At 44.7% G+C, this 25,671-nt stretch overlaps 1 protein-coding gene across 1 annotated transcript in view; it reads left to right on the top strand.

Moving 5' to 3' along the window:
* Positions 1 to 24,792, top strand: part of MAPKBP1 (mitogen-activated protein kinase binding protein 1) — a 122,428-nt gene extending 97,636 nt beyond the window's left edge. Inside the window, exons 22-32 of the mRNA XM_074955662.1 lie at positions 4,354 to 4,502; positions 5,069 to 5,118; positions 6,209 to 6,445; positions 8,670 to 8,839; positions 10,515 to 10,660; positions 11,164 to 11,343; positions 12,476 to 12,554; positions 14,139 to 14,449; positions 15,530 to 16,417; positions 19,523 to 19,608; positions 20,208 to 24,792. Of these exons, the coding sequence (XP_074811763.1) occupies positions 4,354 to 4,502; positions 5,069 to 5,118; positions 6,209 to 6,445; positions 8,670 to 8,839; positions 10,515 to 10,660; positions 11,164 to 11,343; positions 12,476 to 12,554; positions 14,139 to 14,449; positions 15,530 to 16,417; positions 19,523 to 19,608; positions 20,208 to 20,501 (2,590 nt within the window). The 3' untranslated portion in view covers positions 20,502 to 24,792. The remainder of the gene's footprint in view (positions 1 to 4,353; positions 4,503 to 5,068; positions 5,119 to 6,208; positions 6,446 to 8,669; positions 8,840 to 10,514; positions 10,661 to 11,163; positions 11,344 to 12,475; positions 12,555 to 14,138; positions 14,450 to 15,529; positions 16,418 to 19,522; positions 19,609 to 20,207) is intronic.
* The last annotated feature ends 879 nt before the right edge of the window (positions 24,793 to 25,671 follow it).

The raw sequence follows: 25,671 nt of genomic DNA, 5'->3' as shown, positions 1-25,671 counted from the left end.
GCAGAGGAGCGGAGGGTCTTGAGTAAGAGTCCATGTTTTATAGATATGTAATATCTGCTCTTGTTTTGCCTTCAGAATCTGCGCATAACCGGCTGTATAGAACTGGGTTGCTTCTTGAGGTGTAAGAGTATTGTCTTATAAGTGGTCTAGGTACAAGGTCCACGGAAGCATTAAGATGCTCCATCCCCAGGGATATGTATTTATTTTGTGAGGCTCCTTTCAGAGCTGTATTGTTTACAGTTTTGGTAGGAAGCAAGGGAGGTGATCTGTTTCACCAGCTAATTGGTGCAATGCCTGCATGTTCTGAGAGTGTCCCAAGGTGAATGAGCAAAAAAAAGAGCGTCAGAAAGTTGGAGAAGTGAGAGCACTGATTAGGCAGTGGTGAGCTGAAGATTTATAATCTAAAATAATGCTGTGTCTATCCAGCTGCGACGGGCAGTTTGTGAACTGGCCTCACTGACTATTGTCCTGGAATCCTATTGTTCTGCACCCCACCTTATGTGATAATGAATTCCTTTGAGCCATTTCATTTTTATGCTGCTGCTGTTTTCTCTACTGCATGCAATGTCCCTCTGGGTTCTCCTTCTGGTCATGAGAATTGCTGATGTGTTCTCCCCATTTAACTTGAGCTGTTTATTTGATGGGGAAATGTAGCCTGTGCTCATTTCATATTGCTGGTGCATTATGGGCTTTTTTGAGATATTTTTGTTTTTCATACTAGGAGTTGCATAGAGGCTTTTAATATATTTTGATTTTTGGTGTGAACACATTGTTTTATTATTTGGAAGGCACCTGGTCCCAAGTTATTTGGAAGAGAGGTTTTACACTGATCTCACTCTGGAAAGTTTCAGGGATTATAGATGCATGTGTTAGCGGAGTGTATTTTTAAATCCCCTTTTTGTATGATTTTATTGAAGATCTATCTTTAATAGCAGGAGATAAACTTGGTTTAATTTTGGCTAGTGCTTCTAAAACCAGTGTAAAGAGTTTGTATGTGCTCTAGAGAAGCACCGTTTGTCCTTGGATTTATTCTAAATTGATAGCCCCTTGTCAAATGTTTGATGAGGCAGTGGTGCATTCCAGGAAAGCTGGGTATTTCCCATGGCTAGGAATGTGACAGGCTTTTGATGTAAAATCAAGACCGGGGCCTGATTCACTACTGTTACTCCAGTTTTACACTAATATAACTCCATTTTAATCAGTACCATTGTGATAATTACAAAGGGGTCTGCTTTCAACCCACAGACCTTTTGAGAGAGGAAGTACAGAACTGCCAGTGTGTTCTGCATCCATTACCTCTTAGCGTGTTATAACAGGGTGAATGTGTCCTTGAGGTCTGAGGGGGCAAGCAGCACAGGCTCAGTGTTGAAACATTTAAAAGTGTGTCTGTTATAAGAACAGTCACTTGTTCTTAGATTCCATCCCCCGCATCCTTTGTTTAAGTATGAATTAACTTCAGAACACAAAATGGCATTGTTACAATGGTGTATTAGTTATATGGCATTTTGCAGACCAAAGACTATGCCTCTACCCCGGGGAGCTTACAAATGAAGCCCCAATCCTGTATCTGAGTCGGTGGATTTCTGCACCTGCAGGGAGCCCCATTAAAATCAATGGGACTTCAAATGGGCACAGGGCCACCCCCAGGGAAGGAGTTGCTGCATGTTCAGGACCCAAGTTTGGATGATAAATTTGAGAGAAGGTAAATGCTGGATGAGGGGAGCAAGGGAGGAGAACAAGAGTAGAGGAATAAAATAATGTGGTGCTTTAAGTGAGTAACACTTATCTTGAGTTTATTTTTTACTGTTACTTAGAGAGGAAGATTAGGGTTCATATAGGGCTGCTGGAAGAAGAGTGGGAGGAGGGTCAAGAAGAGGGTTCAAAGTTCGTGGAAGAAGGCATGGAGAGCAAAATGGGTGAAAGAAATAAAGGTTATGATTCGGTGTGTGGTTTGGACAAGTAAAATAGACATTACAGGTTATAGGTTTTCCAAAGCACCCAAATGACTTGGGAGCCTATGTCTTTTCAAGAGCACCTAAACTTAAAGTTTCAAAAGCACCTAAACTTCAAGTCAATGAGACTTAGGTGCTTTTGAAAATATTACCTATAGTGACCAGGCATGGGAGTATATCTGAAGAACACATGTGGCTGCATAAAGTTGGGCACGGAGAAGGATGTCCAGAGAGTAAGGTTTGTTGTGATAATGTAGGACAAAGACTTAAAGTTGCATTAGACATATCCAACCTGATAAAGTGTTTGATAGCTTGTGTGCAGTTTGCATTGACCTCTCTCATGGTTCTAAAATTTTATTTACATCCCATTATTCCGTTCTTCTGAAAAGGCTTGAATATGTCCTTTCTTTCCCTACTAATTTTGTCGTCCATATTTGTCAAATGGAGACTATCTTTTGGTGTAGCTTTGTGTGTGTAAATTGCATCCATTCTGGTTGATCTACTAGCCCTTCCCCACTCCCACCAGCTCCAGTATGCCCAAGAATCTCCCAAAAAGTAGCCGTGACTTGACACACAATATAATCAATTAAGTTTGAGATATCTGACTAGTAATGTTATTAAAAAACCTGATAAACAAAACAAAACAACAAAAAATGCCAACAAAATCCTTGATGGACCAAACAGAAAAACCACCATCAAACCTACCAGTGCATAAAAGGTAGCATTGTCTCCAGTATATTTAAAAAATTGTACATTGTGGTATAAACCACAGGATCGCCACTTGGAATATGTCTACACTGCAGCTGGGAGCAGGTCTCCAACCCGTGTGAACAGACTCCTGCTGGTGGGGCGTGAGCTAGCATGCTAAAACTAGCAATGTGGATGTTCTGGCTCAGGCTGGAGCTTGGACGCTTAAGCCCACCCAACCCACCAGCATTCAGAGCCCAGACTCCCAACCTGAGCCAGAACATCCACATTGCTCTTTTTAGGGCACTAGGTTGAGCCCCACTGGCGCTAGAATCTCTCTCTACCCAGGCTGGGAGACTGGTGCCTAGCTGCAGTGTGGACATACACAAAAGGTGTTATAATGCATGAGCCCTGGCAGGATGTCACTGCTCAGGCACAAGAGGCACAAAGCCTTGAGAAGGACAGAACGGAGAGACATGGAGACCAATAGGAAAGATGCAGAGACAGACAGGCGCAGATGGATAAATCAGAGAAGGGAAATCTGCAATTGGACCATTTTGCTGGAAGAATCTACTAAGAAAACTTTCAGTTCTGTTCTGCACCCTACTCCTAAAATATTGAAAGTCATCTGAAAATGTGTGAGTAAGATCCCTCTACATCTCCATATAAAATAGAAATTAAAGTGCCATCATTGTATAGAGGATCCTATTTTAGTACTGCCTGAAATTTGTAAATTGCAGGAGAATTTGGTCCCTAGCCAGATGTTTCTGTATTTGATAGATGAGTTATTTTTGTCTCCTGAATGTCTTGCACTTGACATCCACCCACAGCCCTCTGTAAAGGTTGCTAATGTTACACTGGGCTCCCTTGCCCAAGGTCACAGTGCGGGTGCTGTGCTGACTGATTTGTTGAAGGCTCTTAATTTATTTAATTGCACTTTGTTACTTCAGTTGATTTGGTTCCGCTCTAATTTGACTGAGTGGGGAAAATGTCTCTTGTGCTCATAAGTCCTTTGTTGATGGAAATTAGTGCTTGGGGTGCCTCTGGGATCCATGCCAGGAATGCTTCCCTTATCCATTTTGATTAAGGATCTATCCAAGGTATGTTTGACATCCTTCAGTGTGCCCCCAGGCTGACACTACAGCATGAATATGTTGTGGTGCATGAGCTGTGCACACGAGGTCACTGGGTTTGCATCCAGGAATCAAACTGGTCTCTTTACAACAATATCCGTCTGTTTCTCAAATGTCAAACTGCCATCAAAAGGAACATCTTGTGATGTTTATGTTGCACAGTATGCTCCAACAAAGGAAATTGTTTCTCTCTCTTAAATAGGTCCTGACAATCTTGACCTTAAATTTGGCTATCTGCAGTATTACTGTTCAATATTAGTTTAAATTGGAAGATGAAACTACAGTTTTACTTTGCTCAGCTCTAGTGAGTGCATGTCTAATCAAGATTCTCTACCTCTTCCTAACACATGAACATGCTGGACTGCCTCTGGGCTGGTCTAGTTCTTTGCACCTTTGCATGGTGCGTACCTTGAACTGTGGCTCAAAGTCAGGTTTTGCAGGAGGATCAGGGAAATGTGTGGAGAAATTGGTACACCTTGCTAATTGTGCTGTATGATGGGTGTGTTAAGTGGGAATACCAGGTTGCGTATGGGGGTTTCTTACGATGTACTGTAATGTTCCTTTTGATTCCTTCATCCCAGGCACGAATCCACCTCTGTCTTATCACCGGTGCCAGTGCTTTCATCAGACAGCGACAAAGATGGTGAAGATGAAGGGAATGATGAAGATGAGTTAAATGGGCTACAGTCTTTCCAAATTCAATCCAACTGCAACCCTGAGAGAGACTCAGGTATAAATGGGAAAGGAAAGGGGCATGAACAGAGAAAAGGGAAGGGGACTTGAGCCTCGGCAGACTTGTGAGGCTGTATGGGGCAGAGAAGGGACATGGGAATAGCGAAGGTGACAATCAAGTGCAGGCAGGAAGAGAAATACCAAAAGAATATTTTGGGGATGGGAGCAGACGGGGGATCGACAGCCATGCTTGCCTATGCTGAGCTGGAGAGAGGCCGATTCTGACTTCCCTAATGGAAATTTCAGGTGAGAATTTTCAACGGGTTCTTACTGATTCCAGTTGGCCAAAGAGGTTTTCAATCAGAGCTATGGGGGCTATTAGTCTAGTGACTCCTCGGGCTTCTGATTCTTCAATAGAAAGCCACAGAGGTCAGTGGAAGCCTGAAGAAACCAGATCCAGTCTTCAAATGGTTTCTGCCATACCTGCTTCTAGGAGTTATCATTACTGGAGACAGGTATCACAAGTGAAAATGCAGTAGCCATGAGGCTTTAGAGGAAAGAAAGGGGGATAAAATAGCCTTATTGGCCAGGATGCCAACTAGATATAGTTTTTTCTCTTTCCAGATCCAGACCTTTCCCTCTCAAGAAGCCTCTCCCATTGGGAAATGAGGAGGGTGAGTCACTAATTCTTTAACATTTTTCTTCTCATCATAAGGAGGAATATCTATGGAGACCAGAAACTACTAATTCTGATTGATGGTAGGAATACTGCAATAAGAAATCTCCCAGTGCAGGAATCCCATTGCTGTGGCCATTCTGTGAGGAAGCATTCAATTGGGAGGAAGTGTCCAGCACTACCATGTGCTGATTGTGGCTAGAGGATAAGAACGGCCATGCTGGGTCAGACCAATGGTCCGTCTAGCCCAGTGTCCGGTCTTCCGACAGCAGCCAGTGCCAGATGGGTCAGAGGGAATGAAAAAAGAACAGGGCAGTTATTGAGTGATCTATCCTCTGTCATTCAGTCCCAGCATCTGGCAGTCAGAGGCCTATGATTTTGTAGAACATGATCATCATAAAAATTAATCTTGGAATAGAGCTAACTGTACTGGATCATCTAGTCAGTAAGTCCCATTGTCGGTGGATGGATAGGATGTGAAGGAGAGTTTTTAAAATGTTAAAAGGATCTGGCTGGAAATCCTAGTACATATAATAAATCCACCTCTTTACCCATTGTTACTACTGAGTGCAGCAGTCTCGGTGTCTCGGTTTGTGCTAATAGCACGAGACCCAGCACTTGTGTGCTTTCACACCTCCTTACACAAATACATCTAATAGCTATATTGGAGGGTCTTGTGGTTTCTCAGCGACTCACACAGGCTGGATACTCTTCCATATATATTTAGGACACTTTGGGGCAATTCTTTACCTCTGGTATCATGCTCCTTCACTTCAGCCCTGAATAATGAGCCTCTATGAGGACACGTCGCTTGAGGTTGAAATTTAACTGAACCATTTTATCTTGACATGAAAACTTTTGAATTGGTTTCTTTGGTTAATTAAATCTTGTTACAAGGAGGGTGCACTTGGATCATCTTCACATTATGAATCTCTTATAACTAAAGGTTTCTGTATGACTGAGGGGCTTTGGGTTCAGGAGGATGCATAGACAGCTATTTTGACTTGATCCTTGGTTTTCTCTTCTCTTTCTCCATAACCAGAATTTTACCTCCAAAGCTCTTATCTTTTTCTTTCGACTTCCTCCAGGCGAAAGAGATTGCAGAGATCCAACATTCAGAGACTGCAATGAACAAGATGCCGCGGCAGCGGAGCCGTTGGTCCCAGCCAACCAGCAACATAGAGATGACAGTTAAATCCATGCTGGACTTGCGCCAGCTGGAGTCTTTCTCAGTCTCTCGATCCCCCAGTCGAGACTCGCTGTCCCAGACCAGCAATGGGGATGACAGAGAAGAGCATGTTGATCTCTCTCTGCATGTCAACAAGGTAACAGTGGCTGTGGATTCAACGTATAGGCAATGGGAAACCCAAGACTTTCCACAGGAGCCTTCCTAGAGCTCTTTGTCCGCTGCTGGCCAATGGGAATTGAGCCTGACACAGTAAATGCCTGCTTGATTTCCTGCACTTTATTTCCCTTGAATCTATTACAGGTAGCCAGGTGACCTCTGTCTAGAACAGGGATGGGCACACTTTTTGGCTTTAGGGCCACATCGGGATTCCGAAACTGTATGGAGGGCCGGGTAGGGAAGTCTGTGCCTCCCCAAACAGCCTGGCCCCCAACCCCTATCCACCCTCCCCCCACTTCCCACCCCCGACTGCCTCCCTCAGAACCGCCGACCAATCCAACCCGCCTTGCTCCTTGTCCCCTGACCGCCCCCTCCCAGGACCCCACCCCCATCTGACCCCCCCCCCCCCGCTCCCTGTCCCCTGACTGCCCCACCCCCTATTCACACCCCTGCCCCCTTGCAGCCCCCCACCCCCACCCCCCGGGACTCCCACGCCTATCCAACCCCCGCATTCCCCATCCCCTGACCCCCCCCTTCCCAGAACCTCTGCCCCACTCAACCGCTCCCTGTTCCCTGACTCCCCTCCTGCCCCTTATCCAACCCCCCTGTTCCCTGCCCCCTTACCATGCCGCTCAGAGCAACAGGACTGGCAGCTGCACTGCCCGGCAGGAGCTCGCAGCCCCGCCGCCCAGAGTGCAGGTGGCACAGCGAGCTGAGGCTGTGGGGAGGGGGAACAGCAGGGGAGGGGCTGGGGGCTAGCCTCCCCAGCTGGGAGCTCAAGGGCCAGGCAGGAGGGTCCCGCAGGCCGGATGTGGCCCGCAGGCCGTAGTTTGCCCACCTTTGGTCTAGAACACTCTCCTTCATTAAGCCATGGTTCCTCAGTTCCAGGAATGGCTGACCTGCATGTCATCTGAGGCCCACAGAGTTCTAGTGCAGCCTGTGATTGAGTTTATCTTTAACACAGTGCTGTGGCCTGTGAAGACTATAGGTCCTAGTAAGCAATGAATTACCTTGCTCCAGAGACTACTTAGATCAAGATGGATCATTCTGTGCTGGTACCTAACTTCAGTGGAGTTACTCCTGCTTTATGTTGGTATAAGTGGATACACTAAACTGGGGGGAGAGGTAGATATGTTGGAGGGTAGGGATAGGGTCCAGAGTGACCTAGACAAATTAGAGGACTGGGCCAAAAGAAATCTGATGAGGTTCAACAAGGACAAGTGCAGAGTCCTGCACTTAGGACGGAAGAATCCCATGCACCGCTACAGACTAGGGACCGAATGGCTAGGCAGCAGTTCTGCAGAAAAGGACCTAGGGGTTACAGTGGACGAGAAGCTGAATGAGAGTCAAGAGTGTGCCCTTGTAGCCAAGAAGGCCAATGGCATTTTGGGATGTATAAGCAGGGGCATTGCAGATGGAGGGACGTGATCGTTCCCCTCTATTCGACATTGGTGAGGCCTCATCTGGAGTACTGTGTCCAGTTTTGGGCCCCACACTACAAGAAGGATGTGGACAAATTGGAAAGAGTCCAGCAGAGGGCAACAAAAATGATTAGGGGGCTGGAGCACACGACTTACAGGGAGAGGCTGAGGGAACTGGGATTGTTTAGTCTACAGAAGAGAAGAATGAGGGGAGATTTGATAGCTGCTTTCAACTACCTGAAAGGGGATTCCAAAGAGGATGGATCTAGACTATTCTCAGTGGTAGCGGATGACAGGACAAGGAGTAATGGTCTCAAGTTGCAGTGGGGGAGATTTAGGTTGGATATTAGGAAAAACTTTTTCACTAGGAGGGTGGTGAAACACTGGAATGCGTTACCTAGGGAGGTGGTGGAATCTCCTTCCTTAGAAGTTTTTAAGGTCAGGCTTGACAAAGCCCGGGCTGGGATGATTTAATTGGGGATCGGTCCTGCTTTGAGCAGGGGGTTGGACTAGATGACCTCCTGAGGTCTCTTCCAACTCTAATCTTCTATGATTCTAAGTGAGAGGAGAATCCAGGTCAATGTGTGTAATAGCTGGTTGACCTTGTCAGATGGGGCGTGTATGTTTGTGTGTGGGAGGGGAGATGGGACAGGGCCAGTGGAAAAAGTGCTGTTTTCTAATTGCACCCTTTGCTGTAGTGAGCACAGTATAACTCCCAAGATGCCCTGCGGACGTCAAGGAAATACACTAGTAACCTCTACTATTTCTGTATTTCTGCACCAGGTTGGAGACTCCATAGCTCCTCAGGACAGCCGGCCTTGTGTCCGACCCCAAATGATTCGGCTTGTGTCCTGTGAAGAGGGGGTTTTCACTCAGGAACTGGAGCCCTTTGAGAGTGAGGAATGTGTAATCTACCCTGAACAAGATGAGATCCATCCCACCGACAGTAGCAGGTTAAAAAAACCAAACAATCTCTTTTGTATATGGCTAAGCCACTGCTGCATTATTTTCCTTGTCTGCAGCTGTGGTAACTTGGGTGAGGTGATTTATTGTCAGCTCGATGCTGACATGTTTAGTTAAGGACTTTACTAATGCACTGCTGATTCTAAAGGGAGCTGAACCTAGGGTTCAGTAAAACAGTCTCTGCTTGCAAGCAAGTCATGCATGTCAGCAAACTCCTCCAATTTCTCCTGAAAATAGACAAGTTGGAAGAACCTCTCTTTTTCTTCCTCCCTTATCTGGGTTGAATTTAAGTAATGGAAAATCTTATGCTGGAAACCCTCCTGACGGTGGAGGTGTATTTGGCTGTGGAATGGCCACCCTACGGATGTGGTGGAAACCCTATTGTTTGGGACATTTTAAAACCAGGATGGACAAAACTAATGAACATGCATGCGATGACTGCATAGTGGCAGGAAGCTGGACTACATCAGTTAAATGGAATCAGAGAGACTGAGAAGACCTTTTGTCTTCCATTTTCTTTTCTTCCTTTCTGTTTTAGACCATTCCACTTTACACCTTGTATCCCCTCACTCCCCCATTTCATTTTCTGAATAACACTCCCTCTCCTTCCAGTTAGAGCTGTTTAATTCCCCCACTCCTGTTCCAGTACAGAGTAATGATTGTGAGTTTTCAGTGAGCTCTCAAAGAATAGTGCAAGCCAACTTTATGTAGCTGAAACTTTTAATCCCCCTCCCCCACCGCCTGCCTGCACCCCAGTTTCTCTTTATTTATGTTTTTAATTTTATAGTAATAATATTTAGACAGAGCAGGCCCATGTGCAGTTCCAACATGTTAGAAAGGGGGAGGCCTGTGGTGGTGTTGGATACAGATTGGACATGTTACAAAGCACACACCGTTTGCAAGCTGTCAGGGCTAATCTCCCTACAGTTATTTTACAGTAAATATCTGTCATGGTGACTTTCATGTTCCAAGTCAGATCTTACTGCCTGGGCTGAATCCAAAGTATTCCATGAAATGGATCACTGTAATCTTCACAAATAAGGCGAAAGGATACCATTGGCCTTGCTCATTGATGTGGAGCTGGGACAAGAGCAAGGATTCGAATCTTCTAATGCTGACTTCCATGCAGTATTCACTGATGAAAATCAGTCTTGCTGTCCTCAGAATCTGCTTTATTTCACAACACTAAGACCCTCAGAGAAACAGGACATAAGAGTGTGGAAAGACAGACACTGGCTTAGGCCTCAAATTCTGGAAAAATTGAGTTTACAAAATCGGTGACTAGGAATGTTATGGAAAATACCCCTTCTTTTTTTTCAAATGGACTAGTGCATTCATTTTCTTTGCAGTGTTGGAAACCCAACCACAGCAGCTCTGTTAGTGCCTGAAAATCAAAATGTGAAACTGAGTATAACCAGAAAGTGAAACAGACCAGTTTGATTTTCCTGTCCAAGCCTAATGAAATGCAAAAATAAACTGTATAAATGGTAAAAGAAATAAACTTAATTTTTGAATGACTTTTTTTTCCTTAATAATCAAAGGTGTTACTAACACAGGTAAGGACTCTAAAAATTATAATCTTTAACTGGATTATAATTAAATTATTATAATAAAAATTATAATCTTTAACTCTTCTAGTTTGTATTCTTCCTGTCTCTCTTGTAGTGAGTTCCAGGTAAAAGCGCTGCCCCACGGGAAGCTAGTTAGAGGTTACCACAGCAACGGATGCCCTGATAAGCACAGTCCTGACAGTGCTTGCTCTGTAGATTACAGTAGCAGTCGCTTCTCCAGCCCAGATCATCCAAATGAAGGTGAGATGTCAATACATGATATGAGCCCATTTTCACACCACATGGAACGCTGCAGAAACTTACTGGCATCGTTCACTGCCAGGCTTGGTGGCAAACTGGACTCAAAGACGTGATGTGATCTTTGGGGAGCTAGGATGATGCTACTTTCCTACTAAAGTAAAGCTCACCCTGGTATTACCATAAAAAGATTCAGGTACTTCTGATTATGCACTTCCCTGAATACATTTGAGAAGGGTTAGGGGGTGAAGTGAATTGCTGCCTGCTCCCTTAACTACCTGCACAGTCAGACCACTCTGTGCTGTTGTCCTTGTGGGCTGTGCTGCCAGTGTAATATTGTACATCTGGGAATTGCATCCTAATGGCAGTAATGCTGATTTGCGTGTGCTCTGACCTTAGTCCTTAATGTGCCACCTTCATGAGTAACTGCTTCTTAGAATGATGTTCAGTTGTGGCCAGGATGCAGACATTATTGTGACTGTACATTATTTTCCACATCCTTCCAGATTCTGAGAGCACAGAGCCCCTCAGTGTGGATGGCGTCTCAGACCTGGAGGAACAGGTGGATGGGGAGGACGAGGAGGATGCAGGCACTAGCATGCTGGAGGGAGAGGTCCCCAAAACTCCAGATCAGGAGAAGTTCCTCAAGCAGCATTTCGAGACTCTTGTCAATGGTGGTGAAAAAGGTACACCTTCAAACCACGTGGAAGAACTTTCTCTCTGATGAGATTTTGATAGCTCCAGACCCATCTGCTTTATAAAACCAAGTAGACCCCAAAGGTTCTGTCTTGCTGTGGCTCACACTTTACAACTGCTGAACCTTGCCTGTGTGTGGTGGGAAGGTGGTAGAGGTAAAGCAAAGTAGAAAGGCCTAAAGAAAAGGGTGTCTGATAACTCCCACAATGTGCAGATGAGAATGTGTGTAAGGAAATGTGGCTATAGAAAGGAATCCTTGTTTCTTGGATCACTGCAGTGTTTCTCAGCCTGGGGGTTGTGACCTCCAAGCGGGTTGTGGGATGGGTTTAAGGGGGTCGTGGGCTCGGGCTTTCAACCCCAGCCCCAGGCAGCAGAGCTGGGGCTCGGCAGTTTCAGTCCCCTATCTTTTCAAGTCTTAGTAGGGGTGGGGAGTCACGAATATTTTTTTAAGTCCAAAGGGAGTCGCCAGCACACAAAGGTTGAGAAACACTGGGTTTGTGAAACTGTTCTTGTTGACCTGGTGAAGCACTGTCCCTGGGATCTGGAGTCCCATTCTCTTGTCCCATCTCTAGCTTTGCCGTCTAAATGAATTAAGTGGTAAATGTGTACATCTGTATAATAAGATGGGGTGGCCTCTAGTGGTGCATATTTGCATAGCAAACATCACAAAAGACTGATGAGAAGCAGGGCAGAGGGCGAGAATGAGGACATCAAATTGGAAAAAGAGAGATTTAGTTTGTGTCAGTCATTTCAGGGATTAGAGTGGCTTGCTAGTCATGATAATGATTGTAGCTAGCATCGTCCCTGCATGCGGTCTATTTTTCTCCCACAAGCCTAGATACAGGATAAGAAGACTCTATGGGGAAAGGAAGAGCAATGTCCTTAGGAAACCCTTCTTTCTTTTAGTATAGTTTGAGGCTGGGGAATTGTGATGTTCTGAGTAGAATAGAAAAGGGCAGAAGGAGATAAAATTAATTCTCTGTGTTGTCTTATTGCCTGAAGCGGTTCTTACATCTCCTCTGAAATGGAGCAGCGCCTTCTAGAATTCATCTGAAAAAACTTCATTTGTCCTAATGTTTGCATCTTGTTGTATAATTTACACATTTCCTCCTGAATCCATAGGTGGATCATGTAGGACCCTGGAGAGAACTGAAAATATCAGCATTTCTTCTCGCTTTCTCTCCCAGTCCCCAGCCCTCAGGTACAACTCTGCTTTTTTTTAGTAATGTGAATAGAGTTCTTCCTGGGCACTGGTCTAAAACATGCCAGCAGCCTTCTGGGTTTGACATACCTTGTCACAGTGGTCTCTTTGGATGGGGACCTGGCAGGTGGCTGCAAACTGTCACAGATCAGATTGTCCATTCTGTATCATCCTAGCTACTCTACATCGGCCTAAAGCAATGCTGCTTCTTATCTAATTTGCTTTTCAACATCTATGTTCGGTTTTATTTTCTGCATTTCATTCAGCTTGGACAATGAAAATGTGCTAGTCAGTTTTGTTTTTGTTTATAGTCAGTTCCTAATCAGCTTCATTTCTGGTTTCCATTCAGTGTCTAGGTTATAAACACTGCAGGGGAATTTATTTCCTCTAAATTAACTGTTTCCATTGAAATTAAAATGAAACAAAAATAATGTAAACACGTCTACTGATTGGTTTTATAAAAGCTTTAATATACACAACATCACAATATACAGGAGGTCAGACTAGACGATCATAATGGTCCCTTCTGACCTTAAAGTCTATGATTCTATCTAAACTTTGGGTTCAAATTGACTTGACAGCATCATTTAAAACTGAGCTAGGTTCACCTTTAGCATTCACAGGTTGTGTCCACGTTAAGGGTTTTAGAGAAACCTCCTGCCATTGCTTAAGTGGCAGTGCAGGTTCTACCCCAGAGGTAGTGTAGACTGACTGTTAGTGTTTTTGTCATTGTGTACCCCTGCTCATCACAGGGTTAGTCACCATCTACTGGCATTTTGCCACCATGGTTGATGCTAGCGCTTCTACTCTTACTAGTTTTAGGAGCGCTGCAGTGGTGCCACAGCAAAATTGGGAGATTTCCAGAAAAGTCCAGTTTAAAGCAGCTGTAGGGTAATCTGCATACACTCATGAATACGTGATGGGGTTTTTATCTGCCCAACTGCCAATCCAGTCAGGTGGAGCAGAGCCTGTTGGGGTTAGGGACAACCCTACTTTCCCCTGCCTTGGAGGAAAAATGAAAATGATGGTACTTCTAGTGCCTTTCACCTAAGGAGAGCAAAAGATTTTCCAAACATGCAGCCCATAAGATCCTGACCAGCTTTGATGTGTGTTATACCAGGACTGACCAATCATCAAATGTGCTGGGGGTTCCTCTGGGAAACACTCTCGTGGAAGGAGAGAGGGTTTTTGGTGTTGGCAAACTGAGCTGGGAGGGACCAGTCCTGACCTGACCCAACGCGACCCATTTCTCCCCTGATAGAATCTCTCCTTCTCTCCTGGCTTGCCTTCCTGCTAAGTCCCTCCATGAAACACTTGACCCAGGGCTATTGGTGGTACTTAATGCTCATCGTATCACCCAGGATAGGATACTTTGAGACCAGTACTGCCTTGGGGGAAAAATAGACCAGTGTGGCAACAATACAGGTTAGTTTGGCATTTCACTCTCCATTTACCGAGATCTTTGCCCCTGAGAAGCTGGCTTAATAAGTTTGTACTTCTTTACCCAACACCATCTATTTATTTATTGATTTGTGATTCATTTGTTGCCGCCTTGAGAGTCTTATCTCTGCCTTATCTCTGTAGGCGTTTGTCACGCTCCTCATCAAATCTGATCCTGGATCAAAAGCCCATTGAGGCTTCAGCCCAATCAAAGAAGGTTTCTGTCGACCTGCTGAAAAATGGGAACAGCCATCATAATGCTGCCTTGGAGAATGCCAGCCTTCTGGATGGTGTAAATTCTTACCGGTCCATTTATACCCAAAGAAAACGGAAGTCAGCAGTGGAGACTAATAGGCTTGCTGTGGGACCTGGAAGAGTTATCGCACCCTTTCCAGAGGGTACTGGGAATGCGGGGATGAGGAAGTCCCAGTCAGTTCATGACCTCATTCACGATGGTAAGGAAGTGGATGGGACTGCAGTGTAACTCCAAGAGTAAATGGGGGTGGGAGGGACTAAGTTTTAGTAGAGATGTAAATTAATCATAGTTCTTGTGGTAGGTGAGCTACAGGCTCTGGTCTGTCAAGGAAAATATTCTTAATTACTCAGCAGACTAGTCTGCGGCTTCCACCAACTGTTGGCTCTGGCCGGGATCATTGGATTAGCTGGCCTTCCAAATGAGTGGGAGGAATAGAGGGGTTGGTGGGGGTAGAGTTCAACTTTTCATTCTGACTCTGAAATACTGAAAGCAAAAAAAACCCGACCAAACAAAAAAAAGTCAATGTTTGCCATCGTTGGTGCACTCTGTCAAGGGGAGGGAAGTGCCCTGTGGCAGTGAACTGGAAATGCTGAACTAATGACTTTGTGGCTTGGCCAAGCTGCCGTAGCAAAGGCTGGACATCCTGAAATTTCTATAATCTGTGTCGAATGTGAAGTGAGTCAGCATTCTTGGCCAAGCCCTCAGTCCTCAGCATACAGCCGCCATCCTCATAACTAGCACTGTCTAACAGTCTCAACAGGGAGGCCAAGAATGGACTGAGCCGTGAACAAAGAACTCCTCTCTGCTCAGAGCTGGTTGCAGTAGGTCAGGATTGGTCAGGAGGAGGTCAGGATTAAGGCACATTGGCTGGGCAACAAGGTGGCCCTTTCACCAACACTAAATTCACTATTTTGTGTTAAAACCACACTACTCTATGTAAATGAGTAGGATGAGGAGAGATGAGAAATGAGGACTTTAACCTGCTTCCTCTGATTTCCTCTCTCACTTAAAAATCCTAGTTTCTAAGGTCTTCTAGCCTCAGGCCTTATGGGAAGGTCATCTTCTTAAGATAAGCAACAATGCCTCTGGGGAGTGAAGGAGGGGGAGGAGCTCATCTTTGAGATCCGGCTACATTAATACTGTTGCAGTCGTTCTAAATACCTCTGTTCCAGAAGCTGAGCTGGAGTTAATAGGTTGGTACAGTTGTGGTTCTTTCTGATTGCACAGTTCACTGCAGCCTTTATCTAGTTTTGTACGTTTGTCTGTTTAATTTTTGCAGATAAGAGTCCAGGAGTGATATCCTCTATCAGGCAACGTCCTCAGACACTAGTAGTGGTTGAGAAGGATCCAAAACCTAATCATTGCAGGCCATTGTCTGCAAGCCTGCTGAAGATGGATGGGTCCAGCTCCCTGCTGGTCAAAGACAGTAAGGTTGTAAAATCAAAGTCCTACATGAATCCCACAACCAGCTTCATGGCCAAGGTGTCACGCAGCATCTCTGTAGGGGAAAATCTATGCCTTGGTGACTCTGTCGAAACACTGACTGAGCAGAGGACCAGCCCACAGGGGCCTGAGAAGATACAGATAACTCCCCCAGCAGAGACTGAGAAGAACAAGCCACCTACAAAAGAAAATGTCCCAGGGAAGCCAGCCCTTCAGCAAGTTGTAAGCTGCTCATCACCCAAGTCCTTTCACAGCAAGTTGGCATCATCAAACCGCGCACACTTGATTCTTGACATCCCCAAACCATTGCCTGACAGACCCACCTTGGCTTCTTTCTCACCCACCACCAAATCTAAAACCCCACTTGAACCAGAGTCTCCTCAGTCACCTGCTGGGGTCTGTAAAAAGAAATCTTCTCTTCTTGAGGGACGGGCCTTCAAGAGGGAGAGCCAAACTGCTGTATCTGTTGGACCTGCTAAAGAGAGCCCAGTGGAGAATCCAGCACTGAGGATAGATCGCCAGGATGAGCCAGGGGTCACTAATCCAAAACTGAAAGAGTTTTCAGAAGGCTTGCACCCAAGGTCTCCTGAAAGCACACTGCCCAGATACAGAGAGAGGTTCTCCAGCATTAGCTGTGTGCTAGACAACCCACTTGGACTTTGCCCACTAGACCCCATCAGGCCAAGGTCTCCCACAACAGTGGCTGCCTCGGCACAGAACTCAGGTGTGCACGGATACCCATCTCTAATCTTCTTCCCCCTTCTGTCTCCTGTCTTTGTGAACCGCTTCACGATTCCATCACATTTCTTTACGTCCAGCTTCTGGCCTGTCTCGTCTTGTCTGCACCTGTCTCGTTCCATAAGTCACCCCCTCAATGGTGAGAGATTTCAGTCTAACATCTTTTACTCTGGCTTGAATTTCTGTTTCCTCTCTGTCTTGTGTCTTACGTCATGTTTAGTCAGATAGCAGCCGAATGTTCTGCAGACCTGGTAGCATCCAAGTTTCCCTAAAGGGAATGGCAGGTGGAATGTAATACACACACATAGACACCGTGGGGATTCCCAGCTTGCTAGCTTTTGGGGTTGAAGAAAAAGGTGTGGGGTTAATACACTATAACTTCTGAATTATTTATAAATGGGAGGGTGTAAGCTGGAGGGTTACTCCTCAGCCCAAGAAAGAACTAATGCCATGCCCCAGTCTGTTTCCGGCCTTCCCCTCAGGGCACAATCGTTTGGTTCAATAGAAAACTCCTGGGTAACATCAAAACAAAGCAATTTCCATGCTCCACAGGGGCTGCAGTCCCCAGTGACTTTTCCCTTGCCTCTCTGTTATTCTCCAGAAAGAAGGGATACTCTTCCCTTGAATCCATTGCTATGTCCTGTGACAGGTAGGGTAGTCCGTAACCCTTTCCTGGCTGTTTTAACTTGTCATCGGGGACAGTGTACAGGGCAGTGGATTGTTTGACAGGTCAGACAAACTCTTAACCCATCTTCTTTCCCAATGTTGTTAACGAAGCTGTGTAGGGAAATAAGTCACCTTTTATTATCTTCTGCTTGTCAGGGTCCTTCAGTAATGCTATCTTCCTCTCTACAGCGGTGAACTGTGAGGTTACAAACAATGGGTTATGACCTGTCTGATGGAAGCAGTGGATTGTAAAAGGAAAGCTTCATTTCTTATACACACAAAGCCTGGCAATCAAAAAAATAAAAAATAAAATAAAATGTAGAAAAAGTGTATCCACTGAAAGCTTGTGAAGAGAGGTTTTTATCTAGATGTGGGGGTTTTTTTTGTATTTTAGTAGTGCCTAGATGCCCTGATCTAGATTGAAGCCCCGTGTTGTATTAGGCATGCTACACACATTTACAGCAAGACACATGGTCCTAGGCCTGAAGAGCGTATAGTTTAATACTATACATTAGTTAAGTTTCAGAACAATGAGTATATCTGGGCTTTTCAAGAGCTAGCACCTACTTGGAGCTATGGAATCTGATTCTACAACCATAATGTCACAGACCAGCTGTTTGCACTGGTGTGTTTGTTTTTCTTCTAGATTTGAGAGTCAGAGCAACGGTTACATGACTTTTGGGGTCAGTTCACAGGAAGTTTCAGCCCAAGATCTGTAAGGGAGACACAGATCTGCAGCTAGAAATCCTCCACCATCACCACCACCAAAAAAAAAAAGCAAACGGGAAATGATAAAAGGCTCATACAGCCACATTTTTTTATTTATATGTAATATACAGCAAGCACTTTGTAAAAGGACGGTAATACAGCAGCTTAGTTTGATCTACTGGATAGGGAATTAGAATGAGGGTTAGAGACCTGAAGTTTTTATCCTTGTTCTGCTACTGACTCACTCTGTAACATTGGGGAAATGACTTGACTTTTCTGTTCCTCAGTTTCCCTTCTATAAATAGAATCTATAAAATGTGGAGATAAAGATACTTACTTTTGCACAGTCCTGTGAGATCTAGATATAGGAAAGTGTTGTAGAAGTATTAAATATTGTTGTCATTACCGTGTTAACTGACCTATGTCTGTTTCTGAAGAGGTTCTGTCTCCACCTCTGAGAGCCTGTAGCTGAAAATGCCCATTCATTTTTACTACATTTACAGCTTCTCTTTGTGCTGGTGGCTCACAGAGCAGGAGGACAACATAAGTTGAAGATCATGGGAGAAATCCAGAAATGGTGCTGAACAGAAAGGGTTTAGCTTTGTTTCTAATTTAGTAAGGATCATTGACAAGAAAATTGAAGCCACTGTGTTCAGACTGTTGGTGACTCAGGAGGCAAAGAATGCATGGATCTGAGATGCTGTCTGGGAGCATCAGCATATGCCACTGGCTTATCTGTTCTTCATGTTTTTTTTTTTTTTATCTTGATGCTTGTGGCTAGGTTCCCCTTCAGCCTTTCAAAGGACGGCATCTCTAGTTTAGAAGTACAGAGTTACAATGTTCTTATGACCACTTTTTATTTTCTAGGTAACTAAAGGAGTCTGTCCAGTGCCTTTCAGAGCAGGAGATAATAGCTGCAATTATGCCTGTGTGTCTGTCTATTTGTGTTGTTTAAAGACTGCCCACCTTCAGCTGTTTGACAGCTGGGTTAATAGGGGATATTAAGAGTATAGCTGAAGTTGTGCTTTTCTGGTATTTTTATAATTCTAATATAATGGTAAACGTCATGTATTGTTGAAAAGTACAGTTCCCATTCTCATGGGTGCTATTTGACAGCTCTACCTTGGTCCCCAACCGCAATACATTTTGACGATTTAAAACAACCTTCATTGTAATTCATCTTCATAACACATCAGATGCTTGTCTCATTCTGAAGATGGGGTAAAGAGAAGTACATGGGGTTATAGAGGAGTTGGGGGCTGCTTAGTGGGACTTTAGGTTAGTAATGCCTTTTGCCTTTGGAGACCTTGACTTGGGTCACAAATGAAAGAGGCTTTGATGGTCTCAGCTTATCCACAGTTAAAAAACCACACTGAGTGACAGAAATCAGGGCAGTTAGTCTCTGTTTTGCAGAGGCTGAGACTGGAAAAGTGGGAGTGTGGAATGTTAGAACTGAGGACCATCTCTGGAGAGGTATGTGAGGGACGCTTGCGCAGTGCTTGCCTACACAATGCATGGCTCAAGCCAGTCTGGTTTAGCCTCTCGTTTAAAAGTTGAATGAAACACACATGTGACCTTTAAAATAAGTATTAGCCACTGTGTTGGGGAAGTGGTTATTCTACAGATGGATTTCCTAACAAATGTGCAGGGGCTGGGGTGGTCTAGGAGATTGGGATATGTTCATGGCTTAGTTCTTTTGTTTATTCTCCCTCTTCAGAACGTCGCATCAGCATTGAGCAGTGTGAACATGTTGTATCTGAGCTCCAGGACAGCATGCGCAAGGCCATTCACCTTTACCGCATGGTGAGTGACCTCAAACACTGGTCTGCCAATCAGTCAGCTTGTCTCTAGACCTCAAGAGTTAAGTACACACACACGCTTGATGGATTGAGGCATTCTTCTGATCGTGTTCTAGTGACAGAGGCAGCATCTGAGTTTGGGGCTGGGAGTCAGGAACTCCTGGAGTCTAATTCTGGCTTATTCAATGGCTTGCCATATTGCCTTGGGCAAATCATTTAATCTTTGTACCTGATTGTCCCCTCGGTAAACTGAGGGTAAAAATTAACTCCCTCGCAGGGGTATGGAAAGGATCAGTTAATATTTATACAGGGCTTCAAATATAAAGCACGATTGAAATATTAAGTTTTATTATCCTCTGATTTTTCTCTTAAATCCTTTAATGCCCAGGGAAAGGATTAGCAAATATGATATGCAGTAGGAGCTGGGCTCTTTATGTGAGCACACATGCACCCTCCAATACCACTTTAAGGCAGACCCTACACTTAGAGCAGTGTATTGTACCCTTTGCTTAGACACATTTATGGCTCTCAATGGCCCTAAAGGGTTGAGAACACCTTCTTTTTGTCTTGTTTAAATACTAACTGCATTTTTTCAATTCTCAGGTATCCATGGACATGGAGTCTTCTACTGACAAAGATAAGATTGCTGGCCTCCTAACGGAAACGTTCTCCGTGATGAAGAAAGAACTGGACTCCCTGAAGGAAGGAGAAGAGCTCCAAAGGGCCAAGAAGGTGCTGGTGAAGCCACACGATGCCATTAGGTCGCTGAATGAGGGAAGTGGTGCTGCCCTGTCCAGTCCTAGGCGTTTTGGGGATGAGCAGACTCTGGCTTTGCTGGAACAGTACTCGGAGCTGTTACTACAAGCTGTGGAACGGCGCATGGACAAAAAACTCTGAAGGGGTGGCGGTCAGAAAAAACACTTTTTGAGTAAAACTGATAGCTCCATAGAAATAATCCCAGGAGGACCACCACAGTGGAAGCCTCAGACAAGTGCTGTCGCCACCCTGGTCTATGGAGGGAGAGACCTTTTTAAACTGATCTTCTCAGCCCCATAGAACAGGTGTCTCCTAGTTTTTAGCAATGTGCTGGCCACAGTTTTAATAACTTTCCCCAATACTCTTCACCTTCCAGTTTGTGAACACAGCCTGGAAAGAGGAGTGTAGAGAAGTTGTTTGGAAATCTGTCCATAGCTAGATGTTTGGCATCTCCCATAAGAACAAAACATAAATTCAGTTTGCCCAAGAAGCTCTGAACTGCTGACTAACAAAAGGGGCCTGGATGAAGCCAATCACTCCCTCCCAGGGCTTCATCAGAATCCAAAGGCAGACTTTTAAACGTTCTATTTATTAATTTATTTTTCTGACGTTTGCGCTAACCTTTTCACGAGTATTTGGTGGCCATTTCCTTCCCTTTTCAAACAAACAATTTTTTTCTCCTTTGCCGTATCCCCGCGAGACACAATCTCTGTATTATAGTAACCCCTAACAGCGGAGGCAGGCTGGAGTGTCTGTGCAATTACCAAATTGGTCTTCTCTGCTGCAACCTCTCTTGCTGATCTTCCTTTTCCCATCCCTGGCTTGTTTCCTGCAGTAATCCTGCTGTTGTGATGACGACCCTGTTGGCTTTTCCTTTTGTTTCAAAGACCGTCTGGGATATAATTTACCTCCACTCTCCTCTGAGGGGGGAGGATTTGCTACCCCTTGGATCAAGTTGTGGGGATTATGTAACAAGAACATTGTGGCTTTTTAAATGAGCTTTGGCATTTTATCTGTGCTCAAATACTTGAGATTGGGTTTTCATCAAACATTAAAAAGAAAAAGGTTGAAATAATGTAGGAAAATGAAAAGACAGCTACAAAATTCCTTTTAGCCATGTTCTGAGAGTGGAATTGGATACTGATCTCTTGATTCTAATGAGACTGTGGTGAAGGGGGTGAGTTGGAGGTGAATGATTTTATTGGGAGAAGTTAAGTGGGAGGCAAGGCCTCCATCTCTTTGAGTGAAGCCCTCGATCAGAGTGATCACCCATGCAACTGCTGCTCCCTTCCACTTTGATGCTTTCATTGTTCTGGTAGGAAAGACCGTCAATAGGTTTCACTGTCTCTACCAGGAAAACAGAATATTCTTAACCTTCCAGGGGAGCAGAGAATAATTTACATTTTCTAACGGACTACAGAAAATGATCTCCGGGGAGTGCTGAGCAGCCAGTATCGGATATTGTGGGATGTAACTATCCCCATCCTTTCCCTACCCCTTCATGCGTCTCTTGATGGAGAAATAGAAAACCTTGCCCCTGTGAGATTGTGTGTGCAATAGCCTTCTTGCCTTATCAGACTTCTTCAAGCTGGCAGTAATGTATTTATTGTCATGGCTTACAAGTATCCAGTGTTGCTATTGATCAGTATCAGTAAGCTAGTAAAATAGGATGTGGTGTAGGGGAATCCATATCAAAGCAGGTGGCTACCCAGGGAGATTATTCCATTTTCTTTCTCTGCCTTCAGTCTTCCTCTTAAAAAAAACATAGAGCAGAACAGTCCCAGGGTGTGACACTCTAGTATCTAGCCTAGCCCTGGATATAAATGTTGGCTGGCATCAGCAAAGGTCCTTTAAAGCTGGCCAGCCTCCAAAGATGTGTTCCATGGTCATGGACTTGAAGTAGATTTTTCTGTAGTTGCTTTGGGGCAAGCTGGCCATCATTCTGGTCTTGTGGTTCTCTAGAATGGGGCTGGCTTTTCTTCGCTGCACTTGGGAACTGGGGACCTGCAGTGCAGCCTTTCCTCTACATGACTGGCTGGTCGGGGGGCCAGCTGGCCCATCTGTTTGCTGCACTCCGGGGCTGGGGGACCTGCAGTGCGGCCTTTCCTCTACATGACTGGCTGGTCTGGGGCCAGCTGGCCCATTGGTTTGCTGCACTCTGGGGCTGGGGGACCTGTGGTGCAGCCTTTTCTCTACATGACTGGCTGGTCTGGGGCCAGCTGGCCCATCTGTTTGTTGAACTCCAGGGCTGGGGACTTGCAAGGCAGCCATTTCTCAGCTTGCTGGCTAGCCATCAGTTCGTTGAGCTACAGAATTGGCGACTTCAGGTGCAGGAAGCCCTTTCAGAGCCTTTCAGCTGGTTCCTCCTGTCATCTGACTCTATCTGTCCAAACGTTTCAAGTGTCCTCTCTGACCTCTAGTTCAATAGAGTTATACTGTACTTCAAGGTTTAAACCTCAGATTGCTGGGCTTCTAGTCCCCTCCCACCATTGTGTTGTGCTGAAGGGTATGGTGAGCTGGGATTTTGTGGGCAGCATCTATGGCAAATGGAAAGGAGCTGTTTGCATAGGAATGAAGTGAAGATCTCTGGGAACTTCCTTAGGTGGAGGGGGCAGGGATGCTCACGAATGGAATGTGAGATGGCAATCCTGTTGGTTCTCTGCTGGGGATAGTCTGGGTCAGGCTGACTGTGTGGGTCAACCAGCTATTCTCCCTTCACTTTCAGACTGTGAAAACGTATGTGCCAGTCCGCAGGAGGTTTCTTGCTGGTACTGGGGCACAGACACTCAGGTAAAATAGCAGTACCTTCAACCCAGGCATCTTCTGGTACTGGCAATAGTGGTTTGAGGGTTCTTTATATGCCTTCCCCTGTAGAATTGATTCCATTTTATTATTATTTGTATTTAAAGTATGAGGTGGTGACACCGGATTGGAAAGAATGCTGCAGAGCAGATGGTTGGAATGAATAGAATATGCCCCAAAGCTATTCCTGTTAGATACAGTAATCCAATCCATGGCGTACCTCGGACGGTCGTAGGTGAAAAGCAGCAGCTATCAGGATTCACAGTAGTGTCAGATACGGCTCCCTCAGAGTAATTCACAGAGAGTGAGTTTTTAAAAATAAAAGATGAATAGGATTTTTGTGCGTGCTGGATGTGGACTTTGCCTGGGTCCTGGGTGTAGGTGGGAAAACAGCAAACGGGGCAAGTGTCTAGTTAGAATTGTGGTAGGGGCAGGCTCAAGCAAGTAGATCGGCGGGCGGGGGCGGGGAATCTGTGGAGTGTTTAGCTTTAAAATAATTAGAAAGCAGAGTCAGGGCCTCCAGGAGAATAGTGTTAGGAATAGAAATAGGCTTGGCTTCAAGAACATAGGCTGGCCAATAAAGGCCTTGACGGGGTATGAAAGATGTAGTGCAGCAGAGGCAGGGCTTCAGGGAAGTAGAACCAGGACTGAGTTTAGAGGTGTGAATTAAAGAATAGGTGGGGTAGTTGTTTTGTTTAATGCCTTTTTATTGAGCCCCTTTTTTCCCCACCTGCTCCCATGTAAACAGCTGTTTCTTAGAAGGTGTGGGAAGGCTAAGATATGTAACCTCAACCATTTGCTTAAGATTTAGCATTAAGAGGAGTTGTGAAGCTAAAGACCTATAAATCAAAGTGATATCCCAAGTTTGGTGGTGAGAAGGGGTGAAGGGAGAAAGTGTTGCAGAGAGAAAACTTGATTCAGTAGATATATAGATATATATGGCAATTCCCTCATGATTTCCCATTGCTGGCAGTAGGAAGTGTGCTGAAAAATTCCAGTTTTGAGAACAAAGGGAGCATAAAGTCCTCAACAAGATAGTGCAGTTGGTAGCTGCAGGCCGCACTGCTTACATTTGACCTGCATGTACATCATAGGTCATTCCATGGTCTGGCAGGAGAAACCCTGAACAATGATTGGTGGCTGGCAAGTGAAGAAGATTGTGGGAGGAGGCAATTTTGGAGCCTGGACCCCTTATAGATTTGTGTGTGTGCAGATGTAACGTATTAAAGGAAATTATTGTTTAGCAAAAACTTTTAAAGAATTTGGGCCTTCCACTCTGTCCTCTTTGCGTAAACGCCATCCCTTCTATCAGGATGTTCCTGGTTGAAATGACAATAGTTTTTTCTTCTCATCTTGATGTAGCTTGTGTTACTTTTCCTGAGGGAGCTCTTAGGACAATGCACAAAGACCTGTGAACAGGGTGGTGCCGTGGAAAGTACTTGAATCTGACAAGACAGCAAACCCTTTGTGTTTAGTTCCCTCTAAAGCCAACTCATGTTTTTGGCCGAACATTGAGACGCACAGCTGGTGCTCTTACATGAGCCTGCATTTCTTTCACTTTCTCTCTCAGGTAGTCTCCTTTCTGAGGAATCTCCCAAGTAAAGGTTGGGGCAGGTCTTTTAGCACTCTCCTCACTCATCAAATCTCTGAGGAAGCAGTATATTTCTCCAAAGGAGTTGAAACAGTATGAACTTTCAATTTTAAAGTACATTTTAAAAATCAAAAACAGAAGAGGAGGTATTTAAACGCTGTTGGTATACTCCTGCATTTGTAAGTTTTTTCCACTTGGGGTGCAGTGTCCCGGAAATTAAATGATAAAAACCTCATTTAGAAGAAAAAAACAAAAACACAAGACTTCTTGCAGCCCTGGAGTGCTGTTGAGCAGATGTAGATAAGACTAGGATGTCCAGAATTCCGGATTGCTTGTTGTAAATAATGTACCGGATTGGACTGCATATTCGTGTGGGTAACCTGCTGTAAAGCATGGACAAAGATGCATGGGGCAGCAATTTTAGGAACAAGCCATGTCCACTCTGCATGTCTTAGTTATGCCATAGGCACCAGACAAAGAACTCTTTACCCGTGTTTTTCAACACTACCTTTTTTCCTCCACAGTTTTAAAAACACAAAAACAAAATCTTTATTTATGAATGTGTGTTTTTTTTATACTTTGGCTTTAGGTAAAAACAAATTAAATCTTTAAAATGTCTTTTTTTTTAATTATTTGGGAAAAAACTGTTTTATGTTTGTGGGATTTTTGCACTGTGAGGCACCCGTCTGGGGCCTGTTTTTAACTCTGTATTCATTTGTACTCTGTGTCTTAAACAGTTTCAATAAAAATGTGATAATTTGTTACAAACCCATCTTTAATAGAGTTTATGGCCAGAAGGGACCAGGACTATCATTTAGTCTGACCCCTTGTGAGAATGAGCTAGGGAGGTGCCTAACTCCACGCAAAACAGCCCGAGGAAGAGGTGCTGCTGCCTACCTTGCAGCCTAGTGGTTAGAG

This window comes from Natator depressus, chromosome 6 (assembly GCF_965152275.1).
Source record: "Natator depressus isolate rNatDep1 chromosome 6, rNatDep2.hap1, whole genome shotgun sequence".
In the NCBI taxonomy this organism is placed as follows: Eukaryota; Metazoa; Chordata; order Testudines; family Cheloniidae; genus Natator; species Natator depressus.
Note: the sequence above shows the minus strand (reverse complement) of the source record. Positions and strands in the feature narration are given on the sequence as shown.